The 26,213-nt window shown below is 36.1% G+C and overlaps 2 protein-coding genes, 1 long non-coding RNA gene and 2 pseudogenes across 7 annotated transcripts; 1 reads left to right on the forward strand and 4 right to left on the reverse strand.

Annotated features, from left to right (window-relative positions):
- Window positions 1–1,333: 1,333 nt before the first annotated feature.
- LOC147521772 (uncharacterized) lies at window positions 1,334–4,966 on the reverse strand. 3 transcript variants are annotated; one of them, XR_015209957.1, is made up of 10 exons: window positions 4,123–4,966; window positions 3,778–3,850; window positions 3,331–3,473; window positions 3,028–3,221; window positions 2,867–2,936; window positions 2,603–2,734; window positions 2,375–2,508; window positions 2,160–2,270; window positions 1,977–2,070; window positions 1,334–1,532 (listed from the first exon to the last, which is right to left on the reverse strand). It is a non-coding gene; the product is annotated as an uncharacterized LOC147521772 (long non-coding RNA). The 3 variants fall into 3 exon arrangements; XR_015209911.1 differs by having other exon boundaries at window positions 2,814–2,936; XR_015210011.1 differs by having other exon boundaries at window positions 2,603–2,936; window positions 3,422–3,473.
- Window positions 4,967–5,101: 135 nt separating this feature from the next.
- Window positions 5,102–9,939, reverse strand: LOC147521773 (UTP--glucose-1-phosphate uridylyltransferase). Its single transcript, XM_086586523.1, has 18 exons — window positions 9,819–9,939; window positions 8,919–8,979; window positions 8,751–8,828; window positions 8,619–8,669; window positions 8,422–8,495; window positions 7,582–7,654; window positions 7,435–7,492; window positions 7,234–7,280; window positions 7,016–7,081; window positions 6,713–6,745; window positions 6,525–6,577; window positions 6,370–6,443; window positions 6,230–6,288; window positions 6,064–6,147; window positions 5,882–5,980; window positions 5,678–5,782; window positions 5,420–5,491; window positions 5,102–5,309 (listed from the first exon to the last, which is right to left on the reverse strand). Exons 3-18 carry the CDS (start codon window positions 8,814–8,816, stop codon window positions 5,283–5,285), a joined length of 1,041 nt encoding a protein of 346 aa, XP_086442649.1. The 5' UTR covers window positions 8,817–8,828; window positions 8,919–8,979; window positions 9,819–9,939; the 3' UTR covers window positions 5,102–5,282.
- A 429-nt stretch (window positions 9,940–10,368) lies between these two features.
- On the reverse strand, window positions 10,369–15,789 carry LOC147521774 (uncharacterized; annotated as a pseudogene). The gene is made up of 4 exons (XR_015210042.1): window positions 15,657–15,789; window positions 12,507–13,920; window positions 12,175–12,369; window positions 10,369–10,900 (listed from the first exon to the last, which is right to left on the reverse strand). The product of XR_015210042.1 is annotated as an uncharacterized LOC147521774 (transcript).
- LOC147521775 (uncharacterized) lies at window positions 15,461–17,579 on the forward strand (annotated as a pseudogene). The gene is made up of 5 exons (XR_015198883.1): window positions 15,461–15,502; window positions 15,615–16,258; window positions 16,698–16,806; window positions 16,922–17,242; window positions 17,317–17,579. The product of XR_015198883.1 is annotated as an uncharacterized LOC147521775 (transcript).
- An 84-nt stretch (window positions 17,580–17,663) lies between these two features.
- LOC147521776 (putative pentatricopeptide repeat-containing protein At1g68930) lies at window positions 17,664–20,574 on the reverse strand. The gene has a single exon (XM_086586228.1). It carries the CDS (start codon window positions 20,460–20,462, stop codon window positions 18,231–18,233), a length of 2,232 nt encoding a protein of 743 aa, XP_086442354.1. The 5' UTR covers window positions 20,463–20,574; the 3' UTR covers window positions 17,664–18,230.
- Between the last annotated feature and the right edge of the window lie 5,639 nt (window positions 20,575–26,213).

Below are 26,213 nucleotides of genomic sequence, written 5' to 3' on the forward strand. Positions count from 1 at the left end.
CAGCCCAAGTCCACCAACTTAAAAAGCCCAAAAAGTGTAAAAAGGCCTAACATAAAAGGCCCATCCCAAATAGTTATAGTGTCCATTCACAAAGTGTAAAGGGCCCAATGTTAAAAGCCCAGCCCATGTAGCCTTTGTTGACCAAATGGTTATGGAGTGACTTAACAAAGTTGCACACACCCCATCATCTTTTAGATCCTCCATGTCATAAAATTAATCCAAAGGTTAGGGGGAGGTGTGGTTGGTCCGACACCACCCTATTTTGTTATATAGATATATATCTGTAATGGAGACAACACTTGTATGTCGTAATATTTAGTGATGGAGAGCTGGTGGACTGAAGAAATTTGAAGGACAAGGGTGAAAGGTCAAGGCTTAAAGATGGACTTTAAAAAGTATCACAATACAGAAGTACCCACCCAGCACATCATATGTCAGAAATTAAATCTGGAAGCCTCTTAAAACCAAGTTTACATACCAAACCAATCACTGTACCTGATGGGTGTTGGAACATGCAGTATACAATTCCCTTATACATGTTATGCAAAAAAATCCACTTCTTATCCAACTATAATGCCAAAATTATACACTACTACAGAAAAACTCATATACCACTGTTATTTACAGTGGTAAAAAGCCTTTAGCCACTGTTTTCATACCGTGGTAACAACCACCGTGACAAATACTTCTAACAAAACCGTGGGAAAAAATACCTCTTATATACCACGGTTTTGAGTAAAACAGTGGTATTAGGATTTACAAACCGTGGTTAATAGTCTTTACAATTTTCTCTATCCGAGTTGCACCGTGGGAAATAGTGATACTATATATGACGGTTGGATAAAAACCGTGGTTTATAGAATCTCTTTATACATCAGTTCTTACAAAACCGTGGTTTATAGACATTTATAAAAAAAAAATAAAAAACCCCTAATTATTCGATTCTCATCATATTCAACCCTAGAATCTACAACCTGTCCATTTTCACCATATCCACATTGGATTTAAAAACACATTGTTCAAATAAACAATTCATAGTGCAACAAACAAAATAAATAAATTTAGACATTGAATTGCTAAAAGAAGTTTGAACTTGTTCCATCCGGCCAAAACATCAAAATAATAATTACCAACTTGTTCCATTTAAAACATCAAAATAATGGTGAGATCAACCAAGTACCAAATCTTAACTGGAAAGGGTCAAAACCTAGCTAAGACAACGCTTGGCTCGAACGCTCCATTATGCTGGATGAATCTAAGAATTTCAAGTCGAACAACATCAAGTTCCTCTTGTATGTATGTATCTTTGAGGCTTAGATTTGTCATCTACACGATCAAAGATCAAAAGGTAATATAATAACTAAATAATTAATGAAGAATAACACAAAACAGAGAATGCTAATGTATGACGACTTCTACTTTACAGCCGAGAGTAAGGCCATATCAATGGGATTGAAAAATGTCGCAAGACCAGGAGGGCGTCTATTAGGAGTAATTGACAAGCTTACTATGTCCACCCCGTCTTGGGCAGCCTGAGAATATAATAATGGCAATGAAGAAAAATATAAGATCTTACAAAATGCATATTTATAATATCTAGTTGTGCATGCATGTGTGTCTGTGGGCGTGGAGTACAAGGATTAATTTGCATCGTAGAGAGATGCTACCATTAGGTGAGTCTCCATATTTATTTATTTATCCTTTTTTTTTATACGTAAAAAGGTGGGTTTCCATAGTTATCTGTAGATAAAGTTAAGAAAAATTGGACAGCCAGTAATCATTTGCATCTTGGAATGTTGCAGATCATCGTTAGAAACGTGAGTTTATCCCAAGTAATGACAGAGCTACATACAGCGTGTTGGACACCAATATGAGGTGTCCAACATAAATGTAAAAAAGGAATTGAACACCAATTACAGTATGAGACAAGCACAATACAGGGAACAAGATATGCAATTGAACTAAGATGTACACACCTTGAAGATATATAGTTTTCGACCATTCTTTTCTGTTCAGCCTCGATAGCAAACCACTTCTCCTCGGCAGTAATAGAGCCCAAGCTTCCTACATCTGTTGTAAAGAAATGACTTAATATAGCAATAAGAATCCTCCAAATATGCAACATAAGACCTGCACATTTGTTTTTTGTTTTCCTTTACCTTGAACCAAAACATCTGCTTTGCCAGAATAGCTTTTCAATCTCCAAAATACATGGCCTTTTCCATCAAAAAACATAGGCTCCGTTTTAACAGCATCTGAACTTTGTTTATCTGCCAACATAGTTAACACAACAGCTGAGTCATTCTTCTGAATGAACTTAGATCACACAGCCCATGTATTGTCATGACCAAAAGACACAGATCAGGGAACTAACATTGCTTAACCATTTGCACTTAAAAACAGTCATTGTATATCTATTTATCCAATAAGGTGTGAAATTGTCAACCAGAGAGCTCGCAGAGAAAAGGCAAAACATCATGAACCCAAAAAAAAACAGAGGCAAAACATCTGTTACAAAGGCAACAGATCAGGAACCCAAATACAAATGAAAGGAACAGATATAGACATTACTCTTAGGTATCATATTCAATGCCTCTAGTACCTCCGCATGAGCTTTTTCAGCTTCAACTTTCATTTTTGAGACAAGAGCATCGCGCCCAGAGATAGTGAGGGGGTCTCCACTGATAATAGCTCTTTCCATCTCATCCTGCATTTGTTGCTTCACTTGTTTTTCCTATATAAAGTTCGGACTTAAGTCAAATGAAAATAAACAAAAATATATGAAGAAAACAAGGAAAAAAATTCCACTTAACATCAGTATAAATGTGATGCTCCGTATACGACCCTTTTCTTTTGCAATAAGAACCTTTTGTTTTGGTTCCTTTTCTTTCTCCAAAACTTTTGAGTTTTGTTCGTCAATCCAAGTCCTCAGTTCTCTGGACAGAAACCAAAGCATATGTCAGTCTTCCACCAAGTCAAGGGCAATGCAACGAAAAGGATTACAACATCAGAAAACTTGGCACTTACACCGTACAAAGAGCTTCATCACACAGAAAATTTAAAAGTCTCAATTTCTTTGAGGAGTCAAGTATGTAATATCCACTGCTATCTCTAATAAAACAATTGGCACTTCATCAAATGAACATTCAGACTCAGATATGCATTTCCCAAGAGCTTGTAACCATGAATTTCCACTGCTTGTTGGACTCAAGGAAGGAGATCTAATTATAAAAAAATATTCAGCTTATCACTTGATTACTCATGGAAAATCATAACAGGAGTTTCCTATCTAAATAGAAGTCACGTAAACTAATGAGCAAGGAACAATACTCTTCTCCCGAGTCCTTCAGTAGCAAAGACAGCAATTGAATATGAAATTGAACAACTGAAGAAAGTGTCTGACTACGCCGAGTGCACCCACATGTTAATTCTCGAAGAATTGACTCAGGCTGGCCTTTCTTCAGATGGAAAAACTAGATGGAGAAAACATCGTAATTAGGAAAAGAGCAAACATGATATAACAATAGATAACGTAATTAGCAGGTAACTAAGTTGTCTTTATGTTTCTCTTGTTGATAAGGAACGAGATAACGTCATGTTGATAACTAGAAATAATAATTAGAAGTTATATCAACATATATATAGATAAATAATATAAATCTAAACTACAATGAGTGTTGCAAAAAGAAATTATGTCCGTAAAGCTGTACTTGATAGTTGCAACCAACACTAGATATTCATGGATTTCATAGATAACGAATTAATCAACATGTGTACCTGGTCAATGGCAGCAACAACATCTGCAGCGAAGCCTCCAAAACTCTTGTACAATGCCTTGTAGACCGAAATGCTGAAACAGATTTTCAGACCATAAAAAATGTCTACTTACATCAAACTCTGACATGGAAATAATACTTCACTATTTATTTACTAATGTACCATCGACATCCGGAAAAATAAGTAGACAATGAACTACTTGAAATATAACAGCAACATCATATATAGCTACATTCCTATTAATGTCCTTTTATGTGTAGAAGGTGGTAGAGTCAGATGGTTTCAACACAAACATCATCAAAGTATATAATTCTTGACATAATCTCCTTGAGGTTAAGTACATACTTAGTAAACAGTTTGAAGGCTCCTCCTTGTAAAAAGAAGCCTAAGCAACAACAAAATCCTTGCTTCACTTTTCCATGTGAAAGAAGTCGTAGCAATTACAATCCACGCTTCTTTTTTCCTAGCAAAAAAGCCTAAGCAGCCACAATCCATGTTGCACTACTTGATTAAATCCAATGAGAAAGTCAGACCCTAGCCAACATGAAAACAAAGTTATATTCTAAACCTGCAAAAAATTGCACTTCAACTCATGAAACAATTCCATATATAGGAGTAATAGAATAACTGAATGACATCCATAAGTGATTCTGTAGCTACATATCCAACAATAAATAAAATTGACAAAACACTATCTCTTATATATACTAGAAAAGACTACATGATTATTCTATTTTATTAATTCTACCAATTACCAAAAGACTAACTATCAGACAACATAGGCATAGTAGAAACAATGAGAAGCATTAAAATGCGCCTTACCTCAAAGGCTTAAAAAAGGCAATTCCTATACTTTTCAAAGGCAAAAAAAAAGTCGGGTTTCTGCTGACCCTATCCAATTCCTATACTTTTCAAAACTTAAAAGTACAACAACCCCATCACACAAGTACGAAGCATTAATTACATTTTAAGTAGCTTATACAAACTAGTCAAAGTAAGCAACATTGAACATGTTCACTTAAAGGGCTATGGCCTCAATCAAATCAAATGATTAGAGAAGGATTGTGTTAGTAAAGCCTCCACTGCACAAGCTTTGCATCACTAAACACAAAACCAACATTGAGTTTTTGAGTCTAAACAATTGATGGGGATCCACTATCCTGTTTCTACATCAGAATAAAAATGGGTTTAGACTCATTACCAAATGGCTTAATCCAGCAAATCTTATAGTGCTAGTTATAATACAAAATCAATGGTAACAGTGGGTTTTCCATGTAAACTGAAAGAAATTGTAAACCCACATCCGCAAATGCGACAAGAAAGGTAATCAAGGAACCACTAAACATATCACAGAAAAAAAATAAAAACAAAAGAAGAACACTACATTTATTACCAGTGCATGTCCCGAATTCTACAACATTTGGCCCTCAAATCTAGAACCAAAATTGGCAATATACCATATATGCTCCACAGGCACAACTATAGAGGAAAGACAGAATCTTTCTTCAGATGTCCTCGGGGCCATTGATCACCTAAGCAAGCCAAAAGAAAGAGGTCAATGAGATAGTAGAACTTGTTTGCAACATGGAAATGAATGTAAAGTGAGTTGTTTGCAACAGGTAAATGAATGAGCGAGAAATACCTTGTTTGCGAGTACAACTCCACCAGGAATTTCAAGTTTCACACCTGCTTTTGCAGTAATACTGACGTTTCCCTACACCATTATGCCACCAAATGGAAGGATTCATAAAGGGGAGGCGAAAGGGAGCAAAAGTAGCATATACAAAGTTGGCAATTCATAACGTAATGAGTCAACAACACATTTGAAATAGACCTAAATTCAAAAGGTAATGAGCAACCACAACTAGAAACTAAAGATATGAAACTGTAAATTACATACCTTCAAGGTTATACCAGAACCAAACCATACATCACCAGTCACTTTTAAGCTATCTAGCTCAATGATGCTAGGGATGGACTTGAAGCGACTCAGAAAATTGCCAACCTAAAAATAGTGAAAGAAACTAATCAGAGGAAGTAGACACAATCAAATAGGTGTAGCCCATTCAGTGAAAACCTGTGAATATCAACAAAAAACATTTACCTTTTTAAATTCAGGACCCAACTCAATAGATGGATTTGCAGGATTCGTTCTAGCTTCGTTACGGATGACAAAGCCATCAGCCAAGGTGTACAGGTCCGACTGCAGAATTATGTACTTCCCTTAGAAAGACAAGATCAATATAAGAAAAGCTAAATAAATATCAAGGCAGGATATAGACTAACCTGGACAAGGAGCAAATCAGATGTTGCCTTCACAGGAAGGAACCGAGATCTTGGAACATTGATGCCAATAGCCTTTTCAAAGAACTGTTTAAAGAAAAAAAGTGTGAAAATGCCACTAAAAAATTGAAAGCTTACAGTTAATTGCCAACATATGTCCGTAGAATACCCGAATTGCAGCTCCAGCAGCAGTTTCCAGCTGAAGGACCTTCACCCCATCCACTTCCTGTGCACAAATATTAACTTTATCAGCAACATGTTGATCTGACTTGGCAACATGGAGTAATTAATATCAGAAAAATAAAAAATTCGGATTTGGAATGATTTCCATGTTTAGTGCATCAGCTTCCACAAGTCTCTTAATGGCCTTCAAATTCACCCACCTGGGAAACAAGGGTTTAGATTACAACCTAAACACACACCTGTAACTTTTCAAAAATATCAAACTAGTCTAGATCACATACAAGTTGTTTGTGTTGAAGATCTTGAACTTTTCAATCGACTTGAACTCGTTCACCTAGATGAAACACAGATACACATGATAAAAAAATAGAAAAAAGAAAGATATTATGTTATAATAATTTTTTTAGAACAGTAATACTTAATTTATATGTAGAAAGAGACAGGTATAAATTCACGTAATCACACTTACATGTTCATCGGGGACCTGAGCAATTTCCAGGAGCTGTGAATCATAACATCAAGGGCAAACGTCATTCGGGCTAAAACTTATCTTGACATAATAAGAGAATTGGATGAAGTATAGTAAAAAAAAGTATACAAGTAAGTTTATATTCTCACATACAGCGCCACTCAAACAAACAAGCAGCGACACACATTCATAATTACGAGAACGTGTTATTAGTACTCTATAACTCTATCATTAAACACGTAGTGACAAGATGAGAATGAACCAACAAGTCTTAACAACCTAAATAATTGACTGACCAAATACCTGAACTTTTCCTTCATATGAAATAAGGGTGCCACCTTTAACATCTGCTGGAGTTTTCGGGGTCACCTGTACAAAGGTGAACTTTAGGACAGGATTTGTAGTAGAAGAATCATGAAAACAGTCGCTCAGAAACAGAGAAATACACACACAAGCAAAAACAGGTAACAAGAATTTAAAGCAGAAGAAGCATGAAGACATCTAGTATTTCTGAGTAGTACCTCCATACAGTACTCATTTTTGTTGTGGACCAAATGATTTAAGATTTCTGTTACACCCAGTCAAGGAAAAGGTTCTGCAAGAGTGATCTTTATGATAAATCATTTATACTGATAACTTGAATACAAAGAATAATACAAAGGAGCTTGAGTTTCCTGAGAATTCGAATAATGTCAGGGTCAATAAAGAGTGGAAAAGGATACTTAAGTCAACAATAGCACCCAAGTTATCTGCATTTGCAACAAAAACATACTCCTTGCCCTGAAGAGAATAAAATAAAATGTGGTTAGAGTAAACAACTACACGGAAAAAAATATGCTAAAAACCAGGAAACTAAATCAAGTACCAACCTGGCCCAATAAAGCATCGAGCTTTCCACTGTTCTTCAAGGAGGGGAATACATCACCGTGGCCAGGAGGATACCTTCACATTAAAATAGCTGTAAGATGAAACAGATAACAGAACAACACATTTCCGGTTGCCCAGGAAATCTTAGATTGTGTTGTTTTGAGACAATATAGAAAAACTAAAGTCGCATACAAACACCTCAGAATGGGGATTTATCAGAAAGGCCAGGAGGATATCTTTAAACTTAAATAGTTCGCCACAAAACTTTTGATATCTCAATATGTGCCAGTGTACCACCTCTATGTTCTCACTGAAAACGTGACTAGGAGCATTGGTTACCTTCATATTGTTCTGATTGAAAGAGCAAGTAAACTTTGCAAAGATCTTCTACTATCAAAACTTTAAAGCGGATAAACCCATTTAGGCATGTACACAAACTAAACTGTGAATGATGATGATCCAATTCCTGCACTTCTTTAAGCCTCTATCATACTACGCATACAATAGTTTTTTAGTAATAAAGTAAATCATAAGTTATATTTAACAAGTTCTTAAATAACAACTAGCAAAATAGTAACCACTGGACACAGATAAGCATTTGCATTTATACCAAAAAACAAAGCGAGCTATTACTATATAGTGCTTGAAGTGCAGGTCAAAAATCGCAAAGTGTTGTGGAAGTGAAGTTGAGTAAAATTAAAAATAAGTAAAACACACAAGTTGAAGATATCTGAACTTTAGTTTGTGGTTATGTGTTTAGACTGCTAAGCTCCTAAGAATTGCTTCGGTAAATAAGAGAAACCAAAATCACAGAGAATGAGATGAACTTCATGAAAGCCTACCAGCCATCCTTTCCGGTCTGTCCCTTGCTAGGCAATGGCAAAAAATCTTCAACAACCAATCGAGGATATTGGCTCTGCAAAAACAAAATGAAATGTAATGAAAACATTTTTTCACATAAGTTTATAAGTATATCTTCGGGACAGAAAAAAATAATAAATAAATAAAATGAAAAATAAAAGAACACACGCATTCAGACCTGGTTAAAGGTATGAATCTCAATGTTTGAATTTGAGTATTTCTCCACAATCTACATTAGAGAGGCCAACAACACAGTTTAGTATCGTTAATTATGTGAGAGAGAGACAGAGAGAAGTATTTGATCTCTTACCTTTTGAGTATCGTCATGTGTGTTGAACGAATTCATTAGGAGTAGCGGAACATTACACCCATACATGGAATTCAGAGACTGTATGAACGTTGAACAGGTAAGATACTAGAGAAGTAGAAAAAAAGAAAGCACTCATCAAGAAAAGAAAAAAAAATGGCATAACCTGACCTCTATTTGGATAACAATTAAATCAAGAAACGTCAACCCATTGCGAACTTCGATAACAGATCTGAATTAAAAAGTTGCAAAACATTACATCAGAAAAACAGACAATAGCTAATATGAAGAGTTCCCAACGGGTAACAAAACGGAAGCACAATAGAAAAGGGTACACTGGAAATTAAACAGGCATATAGTCGTTGAAACTCAACATACCATTTAGGTTGTACAAGAAAACCCATAAAGTCTCTAACGAAGATAATAAAAGAGAAAAGACAAAATAAAATCAATGTTTAAAACCTAGTACTTGCTTTTTAGTGAAGTATCAGTACAAACTAACGAGTAACAGCACAAAGAACAACACAATGCATTTTACTTTCGGCTAATAAACAGTATGAACTTCAATCAGTGTATTTTCACTAATGCTGAAAGAATCTTATACTATTCAGCTCGAAATTGGAGGACAAAAAATATAACATCAAGAAAAGAAAAGAAAAGAAAAAATCATTCTTAATTATCATAAAAGGTACAAAAAAAAAACAAGAAGATCTCTTAATACCTTTGCTTCTGAAGAAGCTCTGAAATTCAGATTTAGTTAGAAATCCACTTGTGCTTAAAACTTGTCTAGATTTTCATTGAAAACTCTAAAAATTTCCCAACCAGGTATTTTGCATAGGATTTGGTTGAAACTCCCGAAAAAAAACATTGTTTTAAGAAAAAAAACATTACCCATTAGAAAAGATTGATCTTTTCTAGGGATTAAAAAGGGCGAAATTGAAAAATTCAAACCCAAGCAAACAACCAATCATGGAAACCAAACCCTAATGCATTGAATGGTGTTTCATTGCAGAGTACAAAACCGCAATAAATTGAACGGGGTTTGATATTGTACAGTAAATTACTGATTACCTCGAAAATCTAGGTCCAAGATGATCAAGGATGGCTGCAGCCCATAGCGATTCAAGTAGATTAAGGAAGAGAGGGAGTTGTATCTCAAATTTTCTTTTGGAGAACTTTGCTGATCCATAGCGATGCAAGTAGATTAGGCATGCGAAGGTTGCCCAATCTCAAATTCTTTAAGTTTTTTTTTTTTTTTTTTGATGATAAATTCTTAAAGTGGTTAGTGCTAAATGATGTTCATTATCGGGAAAAAAAAACTGCTATATGATGACCCCTTTATCCACGGTAGGGTTATTTTTTCCAAAACATTAGCCACATTTTAAGCGGAAACGGTAGGGTATATGAAAATCAAAAAACAAATCAGGCGATATTGGGTAGTTCCGTGGTAAATGGCATCTATATACCACTGCTTTACGAGACCAGTGGTATTTGATTGTACTAAAATTAAAAAAGCCAATGTACCGTGGTTAATGACTATTAGCCACTGTTATTAGGCAAACAGTGGTATATACTAGTTGACCAACCGTGGCTAATGTGCATTTCTGTAGTAGTGATATCACTTCTTATCCAACTATAATGCCAAAATTATATCTGTGTTTAACAAACAAATCAAGCGAACTTTTGATTTTGTTCTCTACAAACTATACTGGTGCAATTTACATTTTTCCAAATTTTAAATGTGAACAAAATAATTGCAAAAGAAACACAAATCAAAAAAACAAACCCCCCAATGTACAGTAGAAAAAACTCAAGCTGCCAATATAAACCCATGCGAAACTTCATACCAGCCTAAAGTCCCGCAATGGGACTACTGAGGATGTCAAATGATTTGTTGTCCAGACTGTCTTTTAGAATCGTAATTTGACCTTCTTTGAGAAGAATAACTTCATCAAGATTTTCTATTTTCTTTCTCAATGACTTCACCTCAGCATTCAATAGTATGGTCTTCTCACTGTACTGCTTCATGTCCTCCCACAACGAATCTCTCTCTTAAACTTTCGGCAAGATCCCTTCCACGATTTTCAACTTCTTGGCACATTCTTGCAGGTCTCACTTTCTAGCCGGCTGATCAACTCATCATTCCTCAAAATCTGAAATTAAAACAGTTTAATCATTAGAGTATCATGCAATTACATTCTATATTAATGACACAGCCTGTAATAATACTCACTGTGCTGAAGTATATTATATTAATCACATAATTGAAAAAAATGCATGTGTAAACATACAATTTGCATATCCAACCGGTTGTCTATACCAGTCATGTTAACAATAAAGTTTTAAAAATGATTGTACGCAGGAACTCTAACACCGAAGTCATGTGTGTGGTTCCAAAATAAATAAAGAGCATCCGATCACTAAGAAAATAGTCATAATGATGACCCATTAATATAAGAAGTCCAAAGTTACAATTAAAATCGCTCTCGACTCTAGAGTTATATGTAGTTATGTAAGTAGTTAGTTATCATGACAATATCAACTTTTGCTGCATCAGACCAAACAGACGAACTTAATATGTGCATACGCATGTGCAGACAGACATGCAGGCACAAAAATGCAGTACACAAAATATAAAGTTGATATGGTAAGTATAAGCCCGTGTAGACATATGCACAGGTAATGAAGATGTACTAAAACATTAATTCGATGCACAAACACTAAATAGGTAATGATTCTGACATACACATGCCAAAACGATGACAAGGAAATAAAACAATACAGCAATGTGAACCCTTAGATTGCATGAAAACAGTCGAAATCTATTATGATGGTACGGCAGTATTCAAATATAAAATATTTTCAAGGTGTCCGCAACAGTTTGGGCTTGTCTACAAATATTTTCGATATTATTGAAGGCATTGAGTACGCTATATCTTCAGGTGGGTTGGGTTAAGCCATGGATAAGACAAATTCTACAGCTGGGGCTGAGGCTCTTCCAGGAAGAAAGTTGCCATGGATGGCTCTAGGATCAAGCCTCTGTATTGTTCAATGTGGTCCAACATGAAGGATGTAAATTTTGATAAAGATAATGATTTATTTTGATTGAGATCAGTAGTGTAACAATGTGGAAATGCTGTCACTTTCGAGTTTTGCTCACTACTCATTTGTACAAGATTCATTTTTTGATTTTTTTCTTATACATTTCATTTATGAAGGGGAAAAGCAATATAGAGAAAAGACTTTCTGTGTATTCTTCTCACCATGGAGGTAACTATATATACACAAGAAACCTTAGGACACAAGCAGGAAATAAATCACAAAGAATATATCACACATATACAACACATCTATTATTCCATGTGTATCCATAACAGGCAATAGAAACTCGTTTGGCAGAGGTATTAACTTTCAATTGAAAACTTACCTGAAGCTCAAGATCCTTCATCTTGTGAGACATACTAGAAATGGCATCTAGTGCTTCACATCGGAGAATGTCATGACCCCTTGAAGCTGTTGCCAGCTCAGCCTGTAACTGATCAATTTCCAGATCCTTAGTGAACAGCTTCTCTCGCAACGCAGCAGTTACTAAAACTTCAGCCTTGAGCTTGAATCCAGTGTCCTACATAAGTAAAACAGAACATCAATCTTAAAAATTATGAAAATGCAAAAGAAAATCAGCATATCAACTACAGAACTACTGATTATATGCAGTTAGAAATAACAATTCAAATTCAGATTTATCTTAAAGTATTTTACCTCCAAGGCCTGAGTATTCAGTTTCCCTGTTTCAACAAACTCCATGTTCCAAGACAGATTGAGAAAGAACCAAGTCAGCTTTTTTATGCAACACTGAAGCTATGGTCCGTAAACTTCTCTTTAGATTCTCAAAACCCGTCTTCAAACTCTGGACTTTTATATCAGATTCCACTAGAAAATATCCATCTAAACCATTCTTATTAACTTCTTGACCATTTAATCCGTCAAAACACTGGCCTGACTTCTCTTAGACCAAATTTGTCTTCATGTCCTTCAAGTGCAGCTCCGAATTTGTTATCCTGTCTATGTTCTCCCCTTCCTTGCCATTAAGAAAAGAAACTTCTCTGTGAAGCGATACATTTTGCTCTGCTAACTCCCTTACCCGCTCTCTTAACCTTTGCTCCTCTAACTGAAACTTCTCAAATTTGAAGGACCAATCATTGGACCTCCTGTCTAATTCCTTTTCCAAACCCATCTGCAACTCGCTCTTCTCCCTCTCAAGTCGCTGTGTTTGTGAGACCAACTCCTTTTTAGCCAGTGTTAGAGATTCTTTAGCAAAAGCTCTATCTGCTATTCGACATTATAATTGTTCTGACACCTCAATGGTCAGATTTCTTCTTTCCTCTGTCAGGTCTCTAATTAGCTGAAGCAATGACGACATACTGTAACCATTGGCTCTAAAGGTATTTTTACTATTTTCTGATTCGAGCTCTCTTGATAAAAGCACAACCCTGTCCGTAGCGTTCTTTGCGTTCTTATGTAACTCCAGGTCTATATCATCTTCAGTCTCCCCTGGATACACACCCACAGGAAGATCTGAACCTGACCCATGATGTGGTTCCATATAGTCTTCAAAGAAATCTTCTACGGTGGTCGGATTATCACGATCAGAATCCCTTGAACTGGTTTTGGATTTGCATGGAGAAACCTGGGACAGTCTCTTGACCACATTCTTTGCAAGCTTTTGTGGAGACTCAAGACCGACTTCGTTCCTTGTCGAGTCTCTTGTTACAAGGTGAAGGTGAAGATCTCTCAGTTCTTTCATTGAATGAAAGCCAGATATCTCTTTAGAACTTCCTGTTGGAGTACCTGGTCCGGTAGTAGATTGACCTCTCGGGGGGGCGCCAACCAATACGGTGTCCCCCTTAACAGACTCCTATCCTTCCTTGGATTCCTTTGCTTCTGCTCCCCGTCAATATAGAGGTCCAGGACCTTGTTGGAAGTTTGATTGAACCGAGCAGACTCACTTCTAAGTGAAAATGGAGGAGAGCTATAAGAAGAATTCCCTGATGATTCATAATCAACTTTTGACGAACCAGAATCAAAATTGTGTGTTATGCATTCCTTTTGAGTAAACCCCTTTTCACCAAGTCTATCATTAAACTGCTGCCTCTCTGGATTAAGCAAGTGATTGCTAGTACAATCAATATAACCAAAATCATTAACAAAGAAAAAAAAAATACACATCCACTCATACATATGTAAATATAATCAAGGAGTGATATAACCATAAGAACTAAAATTGCATTTGAAAAACATTAACTCAGTTGCTTCAAAAGAGAAAATGGTGGCAAGTTCAATATCACATACTCACCATTAAAGATAAAATTATTGCTTGAAACTATAGAATGGTTAATATAATGATATATCAGTAGCAACCTGAGAGTCAAGGATGAACTTTGCAAACTTCCCCTTGTCTATCCAATGAACTCTGTCAATCAAGATTAAGCTAGATAGTACCCACCATGAGTACCAGACCTGAACAAATACAAATGAATCACCACAAGAAAGTGATGGAATGACAATGCAAAGGCTCGCTTCAGAAAACCTACATCAGGAAGTTTCTCAGGACGCCCATTCAATCCCCCAGATTGAACTTGTCGTTCACATAACCACCACCCCAGAAGATCCTTGTCAATATAATGTAAAGAACCCGCTATAGCAAGGATACTACAGTTAAAATGGTCAAATCTCACTAAATTCCCAACTTAATTCAAATGCTTGGATGTTTATATACTTGCGCCAATGATGTCGTATGCAGCAGATCCGTAGGTGGCTGCTCTATATCACATGTTGCGAGTAAAACTATCTTACATAACACCAAAGTTCACAGAATTATTGTGACAATAATTATATATCAATCCCACATAGGCATAAAACTAAGCATACATGATGCACATACGTAACATATTAATGGGAGTAGGTATGACACTTTAGTTACGTAAAGTAAAGTTTTGATAAATGTAAAACTCAATTTCCTAATGTTGCACATCATTCAATGTTAATTTTTAACTAACAACATGAGGTGTAACTAGATTCGTGTAAACAATTTCTTCCCCACTCAATCCACCATGGTTTAGCCAAATTGTAAAACATCACGGTGCAAACCTTTCTCTACTATTGCTGCTCTTGTTTACCTACAAGTTTGGAAAAGCTTCATGAGATGCAAATTTAGGTACACCATCGCAGTTTTAAGTTGGCCTCAAAGTTATCAGTAGATTTCTTCTTCTTTGTCAAGGATTTTGATGGTGGGGTTACCTACAAGTCCATCCAATCCCCTTTTTCAGTTGAAATCTCACAGGAAAATGTTTCCAAACTTGCAAAACTAACAAGTAGAACCATGAACCTAAAGTTAGCTAATTACTCTTGAATTGCTCAAGCCTAAAGGAAATAGCAAATTAAATATAGGCCCTTTAATGCAACAAATAGGACATCAAATCTCATTTCCAAAAGTGAAGAATATTATACTTAAGGAGCAGAAGTTGGACCATTGAGTGGCATCATGCGAGAGAGCATATTGCAGTATAAGAGAACCTAAGTTGTGAGTAGGAGATAGACAAATTATAAGTTTGTATTATGGTTGGGGAGGGGGATGCTTCAAGGAAATAAAATCAAAAAGAAAGAAAAACACAGTAAATACCGAGTATCAACTTCACCCCACATATCCCCGGAAAATGATCCATCATCATTCTGTAGCCCAGAAATATCTAACATTTGTATAAAGGGAAACAAGGACTTAATGCGACAGATCCTTCCATCAAATGCTCACACAAGTTCAACTAAATTCAGCATGAAGATGTCTTTAAATATCTGTTCCATTAATCACAGTTGTCTTTTTTTCCCGAGGATGCCTTAGAATTAAGATCATACCTGCATGACCGTGATCTGACTCAGTATGGAGATAAGCTGGAGGTCTGTGGGAAATCTCTTCCAGAGCTTCTTAATGTTGACACATTAACCCTCTCTTCTCAATTTGGAATTAAGAGGGGCCACATTGCACGTTTTACAGATAGAGGAAGTGCATGTGGGATTCCAATTCCCCCCGCATATGCTATTCCTGCAAGGAAAAGAGCAACTATCCGTTCCATGAGTGGAGGTGTTAATGAAAGTGACCTTCTCTCACTAAAATCGAAAAGAATGCAAAGCTTGAGAAGATCCCCATTGAGGAACAATCCAAGTAATGGATCCCTTGAGTTATCCATTTCAGAAATGAAGATCAGAGAAGGACATATCTTTAAAGGCATTGTTGCAGCAGAACCTTCTGAGCCAAGATTATGTGGCTGCGTACAACCTCTTCCTATTGTTGATGACGTTGCACCTTACCCAGTAATCGAGAACATCTCAATTCAAAAACTAACTCCAGAGTATAAGGTTGGGATGGAGCGCTTGGTGAAAACAAAGACACCTCCAATGAAAGCTTCAGAACTATGGCGTGATAAACCAACAGTACTGCTCTGTATTCGATGTCCCGGGTAAAATTTGATATCTGTTAAATGCATCAGCTTAGTTTTTTTATGGATCATATATATAAATACATTGGACAAGGACACTCGAGCAAGCCTCATGCCCTCATGCAACAATATGTTCATACTACAATAATAGCAACTTATTAATGAAAATTGTTTTCTTCATTTGAGATTCTCCCTCACACTTCTAGGTATCTCTCACTCATGTTCTATCCCCAGGCCTCCTCTTGATATACATAAAATTCCACCCTCTCTATAAGCCTACAATATTAATCATTTACGCCTATTCCTTACTATCTAATGTTTCTGTTGAGTTTTCAAATCACATAAGAATCCAAGTAAATATAAGAAAGGAAGTAATCAGAATATTAGGTGTCAACTTTGCAAATAAAGCCGTGTCTGCTATTCATTTTTGTTACTTACATGCTCATAATTGGGATAACAGGTGTATCATGTGTAGAGCTGAAGCTCACCAGCTCTATTCTAAAAAACCATTCTTTGACGCATTGGGAATTCAGCTAGTTGCCGTTGTTCATGAACATATAGACTCTGAGGTACTAAATAGCACTATTCTAGGTTTCCCATCTTACTATCTTGCTCTCTTAACTCCAACTTACTAGCTTGCTTTCTGAACTCTATCTTCTTTTCATTTTCTTTTAATGGTTTCAGGTCAAAGATTTCTGGCCTCGTTACTAGGGTGGTATCGTAGTCCTTGACCGCAATATGGATTTCTTCAAAGCTCTTGGAGGCGGCGTGTTGCTCAAGGACAAGTTCATAACAGGATTTGTTTTCAACCCTCGAGCTCTTGCAAATTACAAGCGTGCCAAAGCTATGGGACTTGAACAAAACTTCAAAGGGGAAGGTGAAATCAAGGGTGGACTCTTTATAGTTGGCAGTGGAAAAAGTGGTATTGCTTACCAGTTTATCGTTTTAAATTTTGGAGATTGGGCACCTTTTGCTGAAATCACTGAGATCTGTACTCGCTTACAGGTACCTGTTGGCTCATGAAATCCTACACCCACCCTCTCTATACCCCTTTATAAATCATGCTTTGCTCTGTGCAGAAACCAGAACAAGGCCAAATTGGATCTATTGAAGAATCATCAGAAAGCTGAACATGGCCTTGGTGCATGCAGCATGCTGCCCTGCATGTTCCGTTCGGTATCCACTGTCCAAGTCATAATAGTCATGTTGCACTCTTCAGAGCCTTACTATCCTCTCATTTCTTATACTAAATACGTAATTGTCTGTGTGTATGCTCCTCACTATAAACGTAACTGTGTTTCCATGAGCTAACTGTCAATCTCGTTAGTGCTTTATACTTGAATGCGTTTTTACTTGCCAAAAAGCTGGTTCCAGAAGAAAATCAATAATAGCTAACATCCCAGAGTATCCTACAAGACAAAAGATATAGTAAATATGAACTTTTCCGCTGGGAAGTTTCAAGTGTGGCTGACTTTTTCACAGCGATAAACAAGGCTACACAATACAACATATTTGAGCTCCTCTCAATCTCATATTTGTACATTATGTTACATAAAGTACAACTTTGGCCCTCGTTAAAATGCCCTGGTGCAAGAATATTTCCCCCTTCTCTGTTTCTGAGCTTTTTTACTGAGTTCGGTCAAGCACGATTTTGTGAACATGGTTTCAAAAATGATCTGCAATAATGGTCATCCACTGGATTTACATCCTTTCTTCTTTAAATAGCTTCAATTGTTAACTGTCAACCACCAGAATCGGCAAACCATGCTCTGTCTGTTCTTGTTTCAAGCACTCCCTACCATCTTGGCAAAGATGATTTGGGATCACCATTCTCACTTTGACCTTGAAAAAACACGTTCCAAACAATGCCGATATCAAAATGGTAAAAAATGTGTATTTTTCCAAGGAGAGCATTCTCCCTATGTTGCACATGAAGCCTTGGTTTAGCATCACCCACAGATCAGAGACTTAGGAACTAGCAAGATAGACTCCATTACCAGAAATCTTCACAAGAACAAGTTCCATCTTTAAACAGATGGAATCGGACAGCATCTCTGACGAGTATTTCTCGCTGCACGATCTTAGAAATGAACTTAGTTGCATTATGACAATCCCCACAGACCCTGAGATTTTTAACTACTCTTATAGGCAAACCAGGAGGTATGAAAATCAATCCAAAAGCAATTGCAAGCCTCTCGCTGTGGTGGCCAAGCATCTTAATCTTCTCCGCCTGTTCTACATCATGAAGAATAGAACTTGTATCTGGTACATAACCTTCATCTATCATTCTGGAGTTTAACCTTTCCAATTCTTCATATATACGATCTGAATATTGGTTTGATCTATCATCAGCTGAGAAAATGTACACCTTATTCTTAAACTTGATCCAACTATAACCAGGTTCTTTCCTCATTCCCCTACGTCTCATGTCATATTTCAAACGAGCTACATCATCCCATTTCCCTTTAGCAGCATATATCTTTGAGAGCAACACATAGCTGGCAGGGTTATGTGGCTCTACTTTAACTAGAGAGTCAGCTGCCCATTCCCCAATTTCCACGTTACAGTGAAGTCTACATGAGCTTAGCAAGGTTGCCCATCCAATTGCATCAGGTTGAAAAGGCATTCGTCCTATGAACTCTTTTGCTTCTTGTAACCTCCCAGCACGACTTAAAAGGTCAATCATACATGTAAAGTGATCGTGAATTGGTACAATGCCGTGCTCCTTTATCATAGATTGAAAATGCTTGAGTCCTTTCTCGACCAATCCAGCTCTACTGCAGGCTGAAAGAACACCAATGAAGGTAACACCATCAGGTTTCAAGTCATTGTCCAGCATTCTTTCAAATAAGTCAATTGTCTGGTTCGCTTTTCCAAATTGGGCATAACCCGAAACTAACGCAGTCCAAGAAACTTCATCTTTGATGTGCATTTCATTAAACAACTTATGGGAGTCCTCGATGCTGCCACATTTACCATACAAGGTAACAAGTGCATTAGAAACAGTAATAAATGAAATCAACCCCAAAACCAGGGCTTGACTATGAAACTGCGCACCCTCTTCTAAACTTGCAAGATTAGCACATGAACTAATGACACTGCCTAAAGTAAACTCATCAAGCTCAACCCCATTTCTCTGCATCTCACAGAAAATTCTCATAGCTTCTTCACTCAACCCATTCTGACCATAACCCACCAGCAATGATGTCCATGACACAATATTCTTATGCACCATTTGTTTAAATACTTTTTCTGCGTGTCTTATACTCCCACACTTTGAGTACATATCGACAAGAGCACTACCAACAAATATGTTGTCCTTATAGTCGGTTCTAATAATGTAAGCATGGATCTGTTTGCCATGCTGTAAAGCCAAAAGACCCCCACAAGCCGTCAATACACTTCCAAAAGTGTATTGATCTATATTCAAGTTTTCATATCGCATTTCTCTAAAAATATCAACTGCTTCTCTCACCAATCCATTCCGAGTAAGTCCAGTAACCATAGCTGTCCACGAAATCGAATCTTTCTCAGGCATTTCATTAAACAAATGCTTTGAATCTTCAACCATCCCGCATCGTAAAAGCCCACTAATCATAGTATTATATATAACCAAATTACGTTCCGACATTTCTTCAAAAGTCCGTTTGGCCTCAACCATTAATCCAGACTTTGAGTACATATCCACCAACGGACTACCAACAAAAACATAAGCTTGAAACCCAAGTTTCAATATCTGCCCATGAATCTGCTTACCCAAAACAATACACGACAAACTCGAAGACAATATCAGCATTGTCGAAAATGTAATCCTATTCAAATTCCCAGACCCATCTCTCAACATCAGCTTATAAAACCTAACTGACTCCTCTCCCATTCTACAATTCGCGTAACCCGAAATAACAGTATTCCAAGAAACCCCATCTTTAACAGTCATTCTATCGAAAATCTCTTGCATTTCAGAAACCCACCCAGATTTAGAATAAGCAGAAAGAAGGGTATTCCATGAGAAGAAATTTGGTTGAGGAATTTGATCAAACACATTGCGAGCATAAGTTAGATTTTTGAATTTTGAGTACGTGTTAATGAGATTGTTGGATAAAAATGTGTCTGGATATTTAAAGGTTTTGAGGATATGGCAATGAAGCTTCTTTGCTTGGTTATGGTTTTGGGTTTCGCAGCAAAGTTTAAGTAGAGAAGTGTAATGGTTTGAAAGAGAAGACATTGTTGCATTTTTTTTTGAAACATTTGGAGGGAAAAGAGGTAGGGTTTGTTAAACGTTATTTATAACGTTTGTAGAAATATTGCATGGGCTGGATCATTTGGCCCACGAATTATCTTATGGTTGTTTAGCTTTTGGGCCTTTGTCTAGAAATAGCTTCCGGAATTTATTCAGAGCAAGTAGCTTTGGTACAATGGTGCATGGGCGATTGGGTGGAAAGTATTCATTAATAGGGACACCGGACATGGTTGTTCATGTGACGTTAGCTATAGGTCGCGGCAATGATACTGAAAGGAGTCATGTGAATGTGGGTAGGGGTCAGTGGTCACCAAAAATACAAATTAGAATGTTCATTTGGAATCTACTTTCGCTTTGAAAGGGACTTGAAATCGCTAACCCGCTAACGTTATTGGTATAAGTTTCACTATGTATATAGCCAATTTTAACGATATAGTGTATACTCTGCACACCAGAACGAATGGCGGCTATAGAAAATATTCGAAATAAATCTATACGCCTGGTAACGGCTAAAATTTGATTTAATTTCGAAATAAATCTACACACCTGGCGGGTAAAAGAAAAACCATTAAGTCGAACAACACTATCTCGCTAACGGTATATATTGTGCTATTGTGGTTTGTTGTTTTAGCCGTTCAAACCATTGGACTCGGCCTAAAGGGTAAAACACTAGGATTTTTTTTTTTTTTTTTTTTTTAAGAGTATACTGGAGGTGAATTTTGAAGTTGAATTTCGACAGATTTAGGAAGAACTGGATAATCTTCCGATGTTCCACAAATGGATGTCAATATGTCATTCTAGTTCTAGTAACCTAGTCCATTTAGGGGATGGCACTGATATTTGAGGGTCCCTATTTGAGTCGGGCTACATAGTAACCGGTTACTGGGTAACTGTTGTAATATTTACACCACATACCGACCCTAAACGGACCCGTCAAGTCTTCCGGGTACGGTTGTTGTTTTTTTTAAAAAAAATAAGAAAGTACAAAAGTACAAAACGCTCACGAACAAATCCATTTATTTTTTTGCTATGTTCACGAACAAAACCAAAAACCCGTCACTTTCCAATATTTATACAACTTCCAGAGCTTCCTGTTGCGCTCTTCCTTTTGAAAATCACTTTCTTTTGAAATGTTATTGTCAAATTTGCAGGTATGTTAAAGATAAATTGGCAATACAATCTTTTTGAAAAAACAATTTGTAATATAAGCAGTGGATTGTTGCAATGTGTGTTCCATAACACTGAAAAAAATATTGGTCCTCAATACTAACAATGAAACTGAACAACTAAAACTCAATATAATTTTTGCTTGAATTGATTCTTGTTTGTGTTTTTCAAAACATAATGTAAGGAAGAAGATGAAGTATGAGGGAGTTCTAACAAAATTTTGTTATTAGGCTGAGTCCAATGGTCTGCCATTCTTTATTTCTATCCCTCAAAATAACAGTGTTATACGGATAGAGAGTAAGTAGGGTGAACCAATGATTTGAACAATCCTACGCCACTTGAACTGACGCAGTTTGAAACCCACTTTTTTTCACGCCACTTCAAACACAAAAAAAAAACTACTATCCTATGCCATTTCAAATGACGCAGTATGAAATTGTATTTTGCATTCTACGCCACTTCAAGTGGCACCATTTGGGTTTTTACAAACCACGCCATTTCAACGCTCGTGGAATGTACTCTCTATTCCTCAATAATACTCTCTATATATGAAGAGTTATATAGAGATAGGGAAAAAACACCGCCACTCCCTCCGCTTTTGAGGGAATGGGGAGCCATTGCACCCAGCCTTAGAGGTTTTGAATTATGTTTGTGGGATTTTTTGGTTAAAGAAATAGAAAAGAAAAAAGAAAGGAAATTAAGAGAAAAGAGAAAAAAAGAGAAACTGAGGAGTTTAGGATGACCACGTGGAGATATATTTACAACTTGCCTAACTGGTTACTGGTTACTGTATGGCCGGGACTCCTGATATCTACTATCTACTATCACCTCTCTCTATATTAAAGCAAAGTACATCTTAATTATGTGGACAATCTCTTTCCTAGGTGGTGCATTCTTGAGACATAGGCATGTAGACACAATTAATCATAAGAAGTTTCCTAATACAACATGAATTTTTAATCTTAAGAAGTTTTCTAATACAACACAACTCTAGTAAGTCAGCAGACAAGTCATAATTCAACATGAGCTTTTAATCTTAAGAAGTTTCCTAATATAACCACAACTCTAATAAGTCAATCAACATCTCGCAGAAAATTTTATACAACTCCAATCGCCTAAATCAATTCTAAAAAATTATGCTAATAATTATCCGTCATTGAATTCTTCGCAAAAATTTATAGGCTGTGAATTTTAGAAATGATTCCAGCCATATGGTCGGGTCTAAAATCTTGTCTATATACTAAAGTAGAGACTTATAAAGGAGGAATTTCTTTCTCCTAGATAACACTCTAATATGAGAGATAGTTTTTTTTAATAGCCTACAATACCACGTGTAACCTATTTAGAGAGTTTGAGTGCATTTCTACTTCCTATATATTTTATCAAAAAAAAAACTTGCTAAAAAATAGGTGATTTGTAGAAATGGGAAAGAGTTTCACACTCAATTTAGAGAAATTTTAGGAGTTCCCATCATTGTCGGACCAAAAAGTTTATATTTGGATATAGCTTATGTTTCCATCATCTTAATTTGGAAACCCATATGACCATATCTATTCACCTTACCTATTAAACGTCCATATATTCTGGAAATTTAGGAATTAATATTAATTAATCAAGAGTTACATAAGAGTTTCTATTTCTCCAAACTCAAAATATGTTTCAAGGAAATTGGTTTGATCGATCAAGGCACTACACAATAACAATCAAGAAGTCAGACATTATTATTAACTTTCTTTTTCCCTACTGTACTAGAGGATAGTTTGCTCTTAGTGAAAGTTTGTTCTCTCATTTGAAAATGTTAACATTGCCTCTATAAATACATATGTCATTGGCCACTACCAATCCAATGTTACTAAAATGCCATCAAGTATGACCTCATTGTCAATGCTACGAAATGTGGTCAGGGGAAAACTTAGCAAGATTATGAGCTCAACTATACAATATTTTTTTTAACCGATGCCTCATTATCTTAATATTTGGTTTTAACTATGTAGTGTCAATACCTCATGATGTATGTAATTGCCTTTATCATCAGTAGCGGAGCCAAGAATTTATTCCAGGGTGAGCCGATTAGCACTACAAATTTTCAGCGCAAACTCAATTTTGCATCAGTGCAACACTTTTTTAACATTTCTACCACACTTGGCCAATTGGACTAAATTTTGTTTAGAATTTTATTTCCCTATGGCCATCGCCCAACGCTAGCAGCACACACTTTAGTATGCTTTGAATTGAGTGTGAAACATTGACAAGAATTTCTATTTTCCAATTTTGGAACAAAATGCCGCATCATGCATTCTTAGCTCCCAGCTCCAAGAGTCCAAGGTGCCTACTAGCATTCCTCTATTTAATTTGCTTATATGGTCAAAAATTTATCTACAATCTCCTACTATAACGTGATTGGCTTTGATTTTTTTTATAATAATCATATTGGGTTCCAATAGAAGTATGTAACTAACTCACACAAAAATGTATACGACTACTAAAAAGTAGAGTCAGACTTTAGAATGAAATGAACTAAATGTTCATCCAAATATAATACCAATTTACAATATAATCAAATTTTACTTGGGTAAAATTGTAAAAGAAATGACTTTCTCATAATCCTCAATGATACAAATTCAAAAGTTGTCCACTCTCCACTCTTGGTGGATGATATGGAGAGGTGAACTGTGAACATGCACACTATTACAGTCTTATGGGCTTACCAGAGTAATAAAATATGTTCTCTTCTTTTTCATTCTGTGTAGGTCCATTAGTCATTTTTATTTCTCCATGCGTATGGCCACAAATGAAAGATGAGAGTTGCTGGATATACACCAATACAATTCAACTAGATGCCTAGATATATATCATGCATTTGATAGGACTATGTCGATTGATATCGATTTTATTTGTGAATTTCATGTAATTGTATCATGTCGTTGTGATTAAATCAACATAGAGTTTTTGTGATTACATGCTCAAAAAAGTTTTCATCCCGATTTTTTTTAATGTATTTAAGTATTCTGATTGTGGGGGTGCATTGTTAGGATGGATTGGAAATCTCATATTAGCTCGGTATATTATTGAATTACGTTTGAGGTGTGGTATATGCTCAACACATACTGTCTCTAAAATCCTTCAACAAAATTTATGTCATTATACCATATTAGTATAAATAGTTTGAATTGTAAGAAATGTTGTAGGTTCATGACATTATTTCCAGATAAAAAGAGTAATGCTCAAATCTGCTCAACACCAATTCAGAAGATATAGCTAGCAGGAGTTTTAAGGGCTTAGAAGCGGGAGTACAATTAATCTTCTGGAGTAAAGTTAATAGGAAACAAGAAATGAGAAATTAAGATTTTGGATTGTTCGATTCTCGATAGTGTTATTAAAGATCTTTTTAATACTCAAATATGCGTTACTCAATGTATTAGATCAGTTTGGCTTTTTTTAGTGAGTATTGTCACTATGTCGAGGAGAACACTTTAGATCATACTTTTCTTAGAAGATCTATAATGTGTTCCTCAAGTAGAATAGCATTAGCATGTACCCAACCCGTCTATGTTTTTTGAAAAAAAAAAGAAAAAAGGAAAAAGAAAGTACTCACATTTATTAGCCCATTATGTCACGTTATCTCTTATGTCTATGTTTGTTAAATGCCTTGCTCTCCCTATTATTGGTGTAAATTTATATTGTGATTTTGTAACAAATGAAGTCTTTTCCCTTGAGGTGAAAAATAAGAAAGTGACCCTAGAGCCAGAATACAATTTTAACAAATGCTCACCTTCAGCAACAACATGATAGATCTATCATTTTTATTTTATTTTTGCAAAAGCCTCCATAGGGGTGGGGTTTGGCACTCTAAAGGAGATTTTAACAAAGCTGATTCCCATGAAGCCATCAAGAAGACATCAATGAAAACGTTGTGGAATAATCATCTCATAGGAAATACATCCCAGATTACAAGGCATAATGGCCAGGTTGGAAACTCTTGCATTGCAAAATCCCATGTAGATTATATAGTTCACCAACAGGGTGTGCATTTGACATTCTTACCCTTAAGCGTACAATGTGTAAACATGGTAAAAAATTAATCTCTACAACACCTCTTATATATAGGATTGTGGTCTAGCACAAGAGCTATGACAATGGCTTTACATGCATTTTGTCCAGCTTCAATGACCTCCAAGGAGCAGTTGACAAGGTCAAGCACTCAAGGCCTACTATTACAGAACTGTGGACTGTTCTGTTATACCTCTAATGGATGGTGGAAGTCTAGAAGGAAAGAAATATATGTTATTTTGATGATATAGTTTTTAGCGTCAACACATGCAAGTTTAGAATCCATGGTATGAATATCATCTAAATCAACCCTCAACTTATTATGAAACTTTCTCTTTTGAGCAAGGTATTTACGTAGGTGTCTAAATAAGATGTCCATACTTCATATATCTGTTCCCAGTAAAAATATTCCTGTCACATAGAATTCCTTTTGCAACAATATTTTTGTATAATAGTTTTTAGATTAGAAAAAGTTGAAGAAATTTAATTGATGAAGCGGGATCAAACGGAGCAAATGGA

The sequence above is a fragment of the Coptis chinensis genome, chromosome 1, assembly GCF_015680905.1.
Source record: "Coptis chinensis isolate HL-2020 chromosome 1, ASM1568090v1, whole genome shotgun sequence".
Classification (NCBI taxonomy): domain Eukaryota; kingdom Viridiplantae; phylum Streptophyta; class Magnoliopsida; order Ranunculales; family Ranunculaceae; genus Coptis; species Coptis chinensis.

Bases quoted from the DNA above. Each gene is read 5' to 3' on its own strand.
- LOC147521773 (XM_086586523.1), bottom strand. From the start codon at position 8,816: ATGTATGGGTGTAATGTTCCGCTACTCCTAATGAATTCGTTCAACACA. The intron at 6,289-6,369 runs ATTTTTTATTTT...ATATTTGTGCAC, and splicing joins GGAAATCATTCCAAATCCGA to AGGAAGTGGATGGGGTGAAG. The intron at 5,492-5,677 runs GTATGTAATTTA...ATAATGGTGTAG, and splicing joins GTTCTGGTATAACCTTGAAG to GGAAACGTCAGTATTACTGC.
- LOC147521776 (XM_086586228.1), bottom strand. From the start codon at position 20,462: ATGTCTTCTCTTTCAAACCATTACACTTCTCTACTTAAACTTTGCTGC.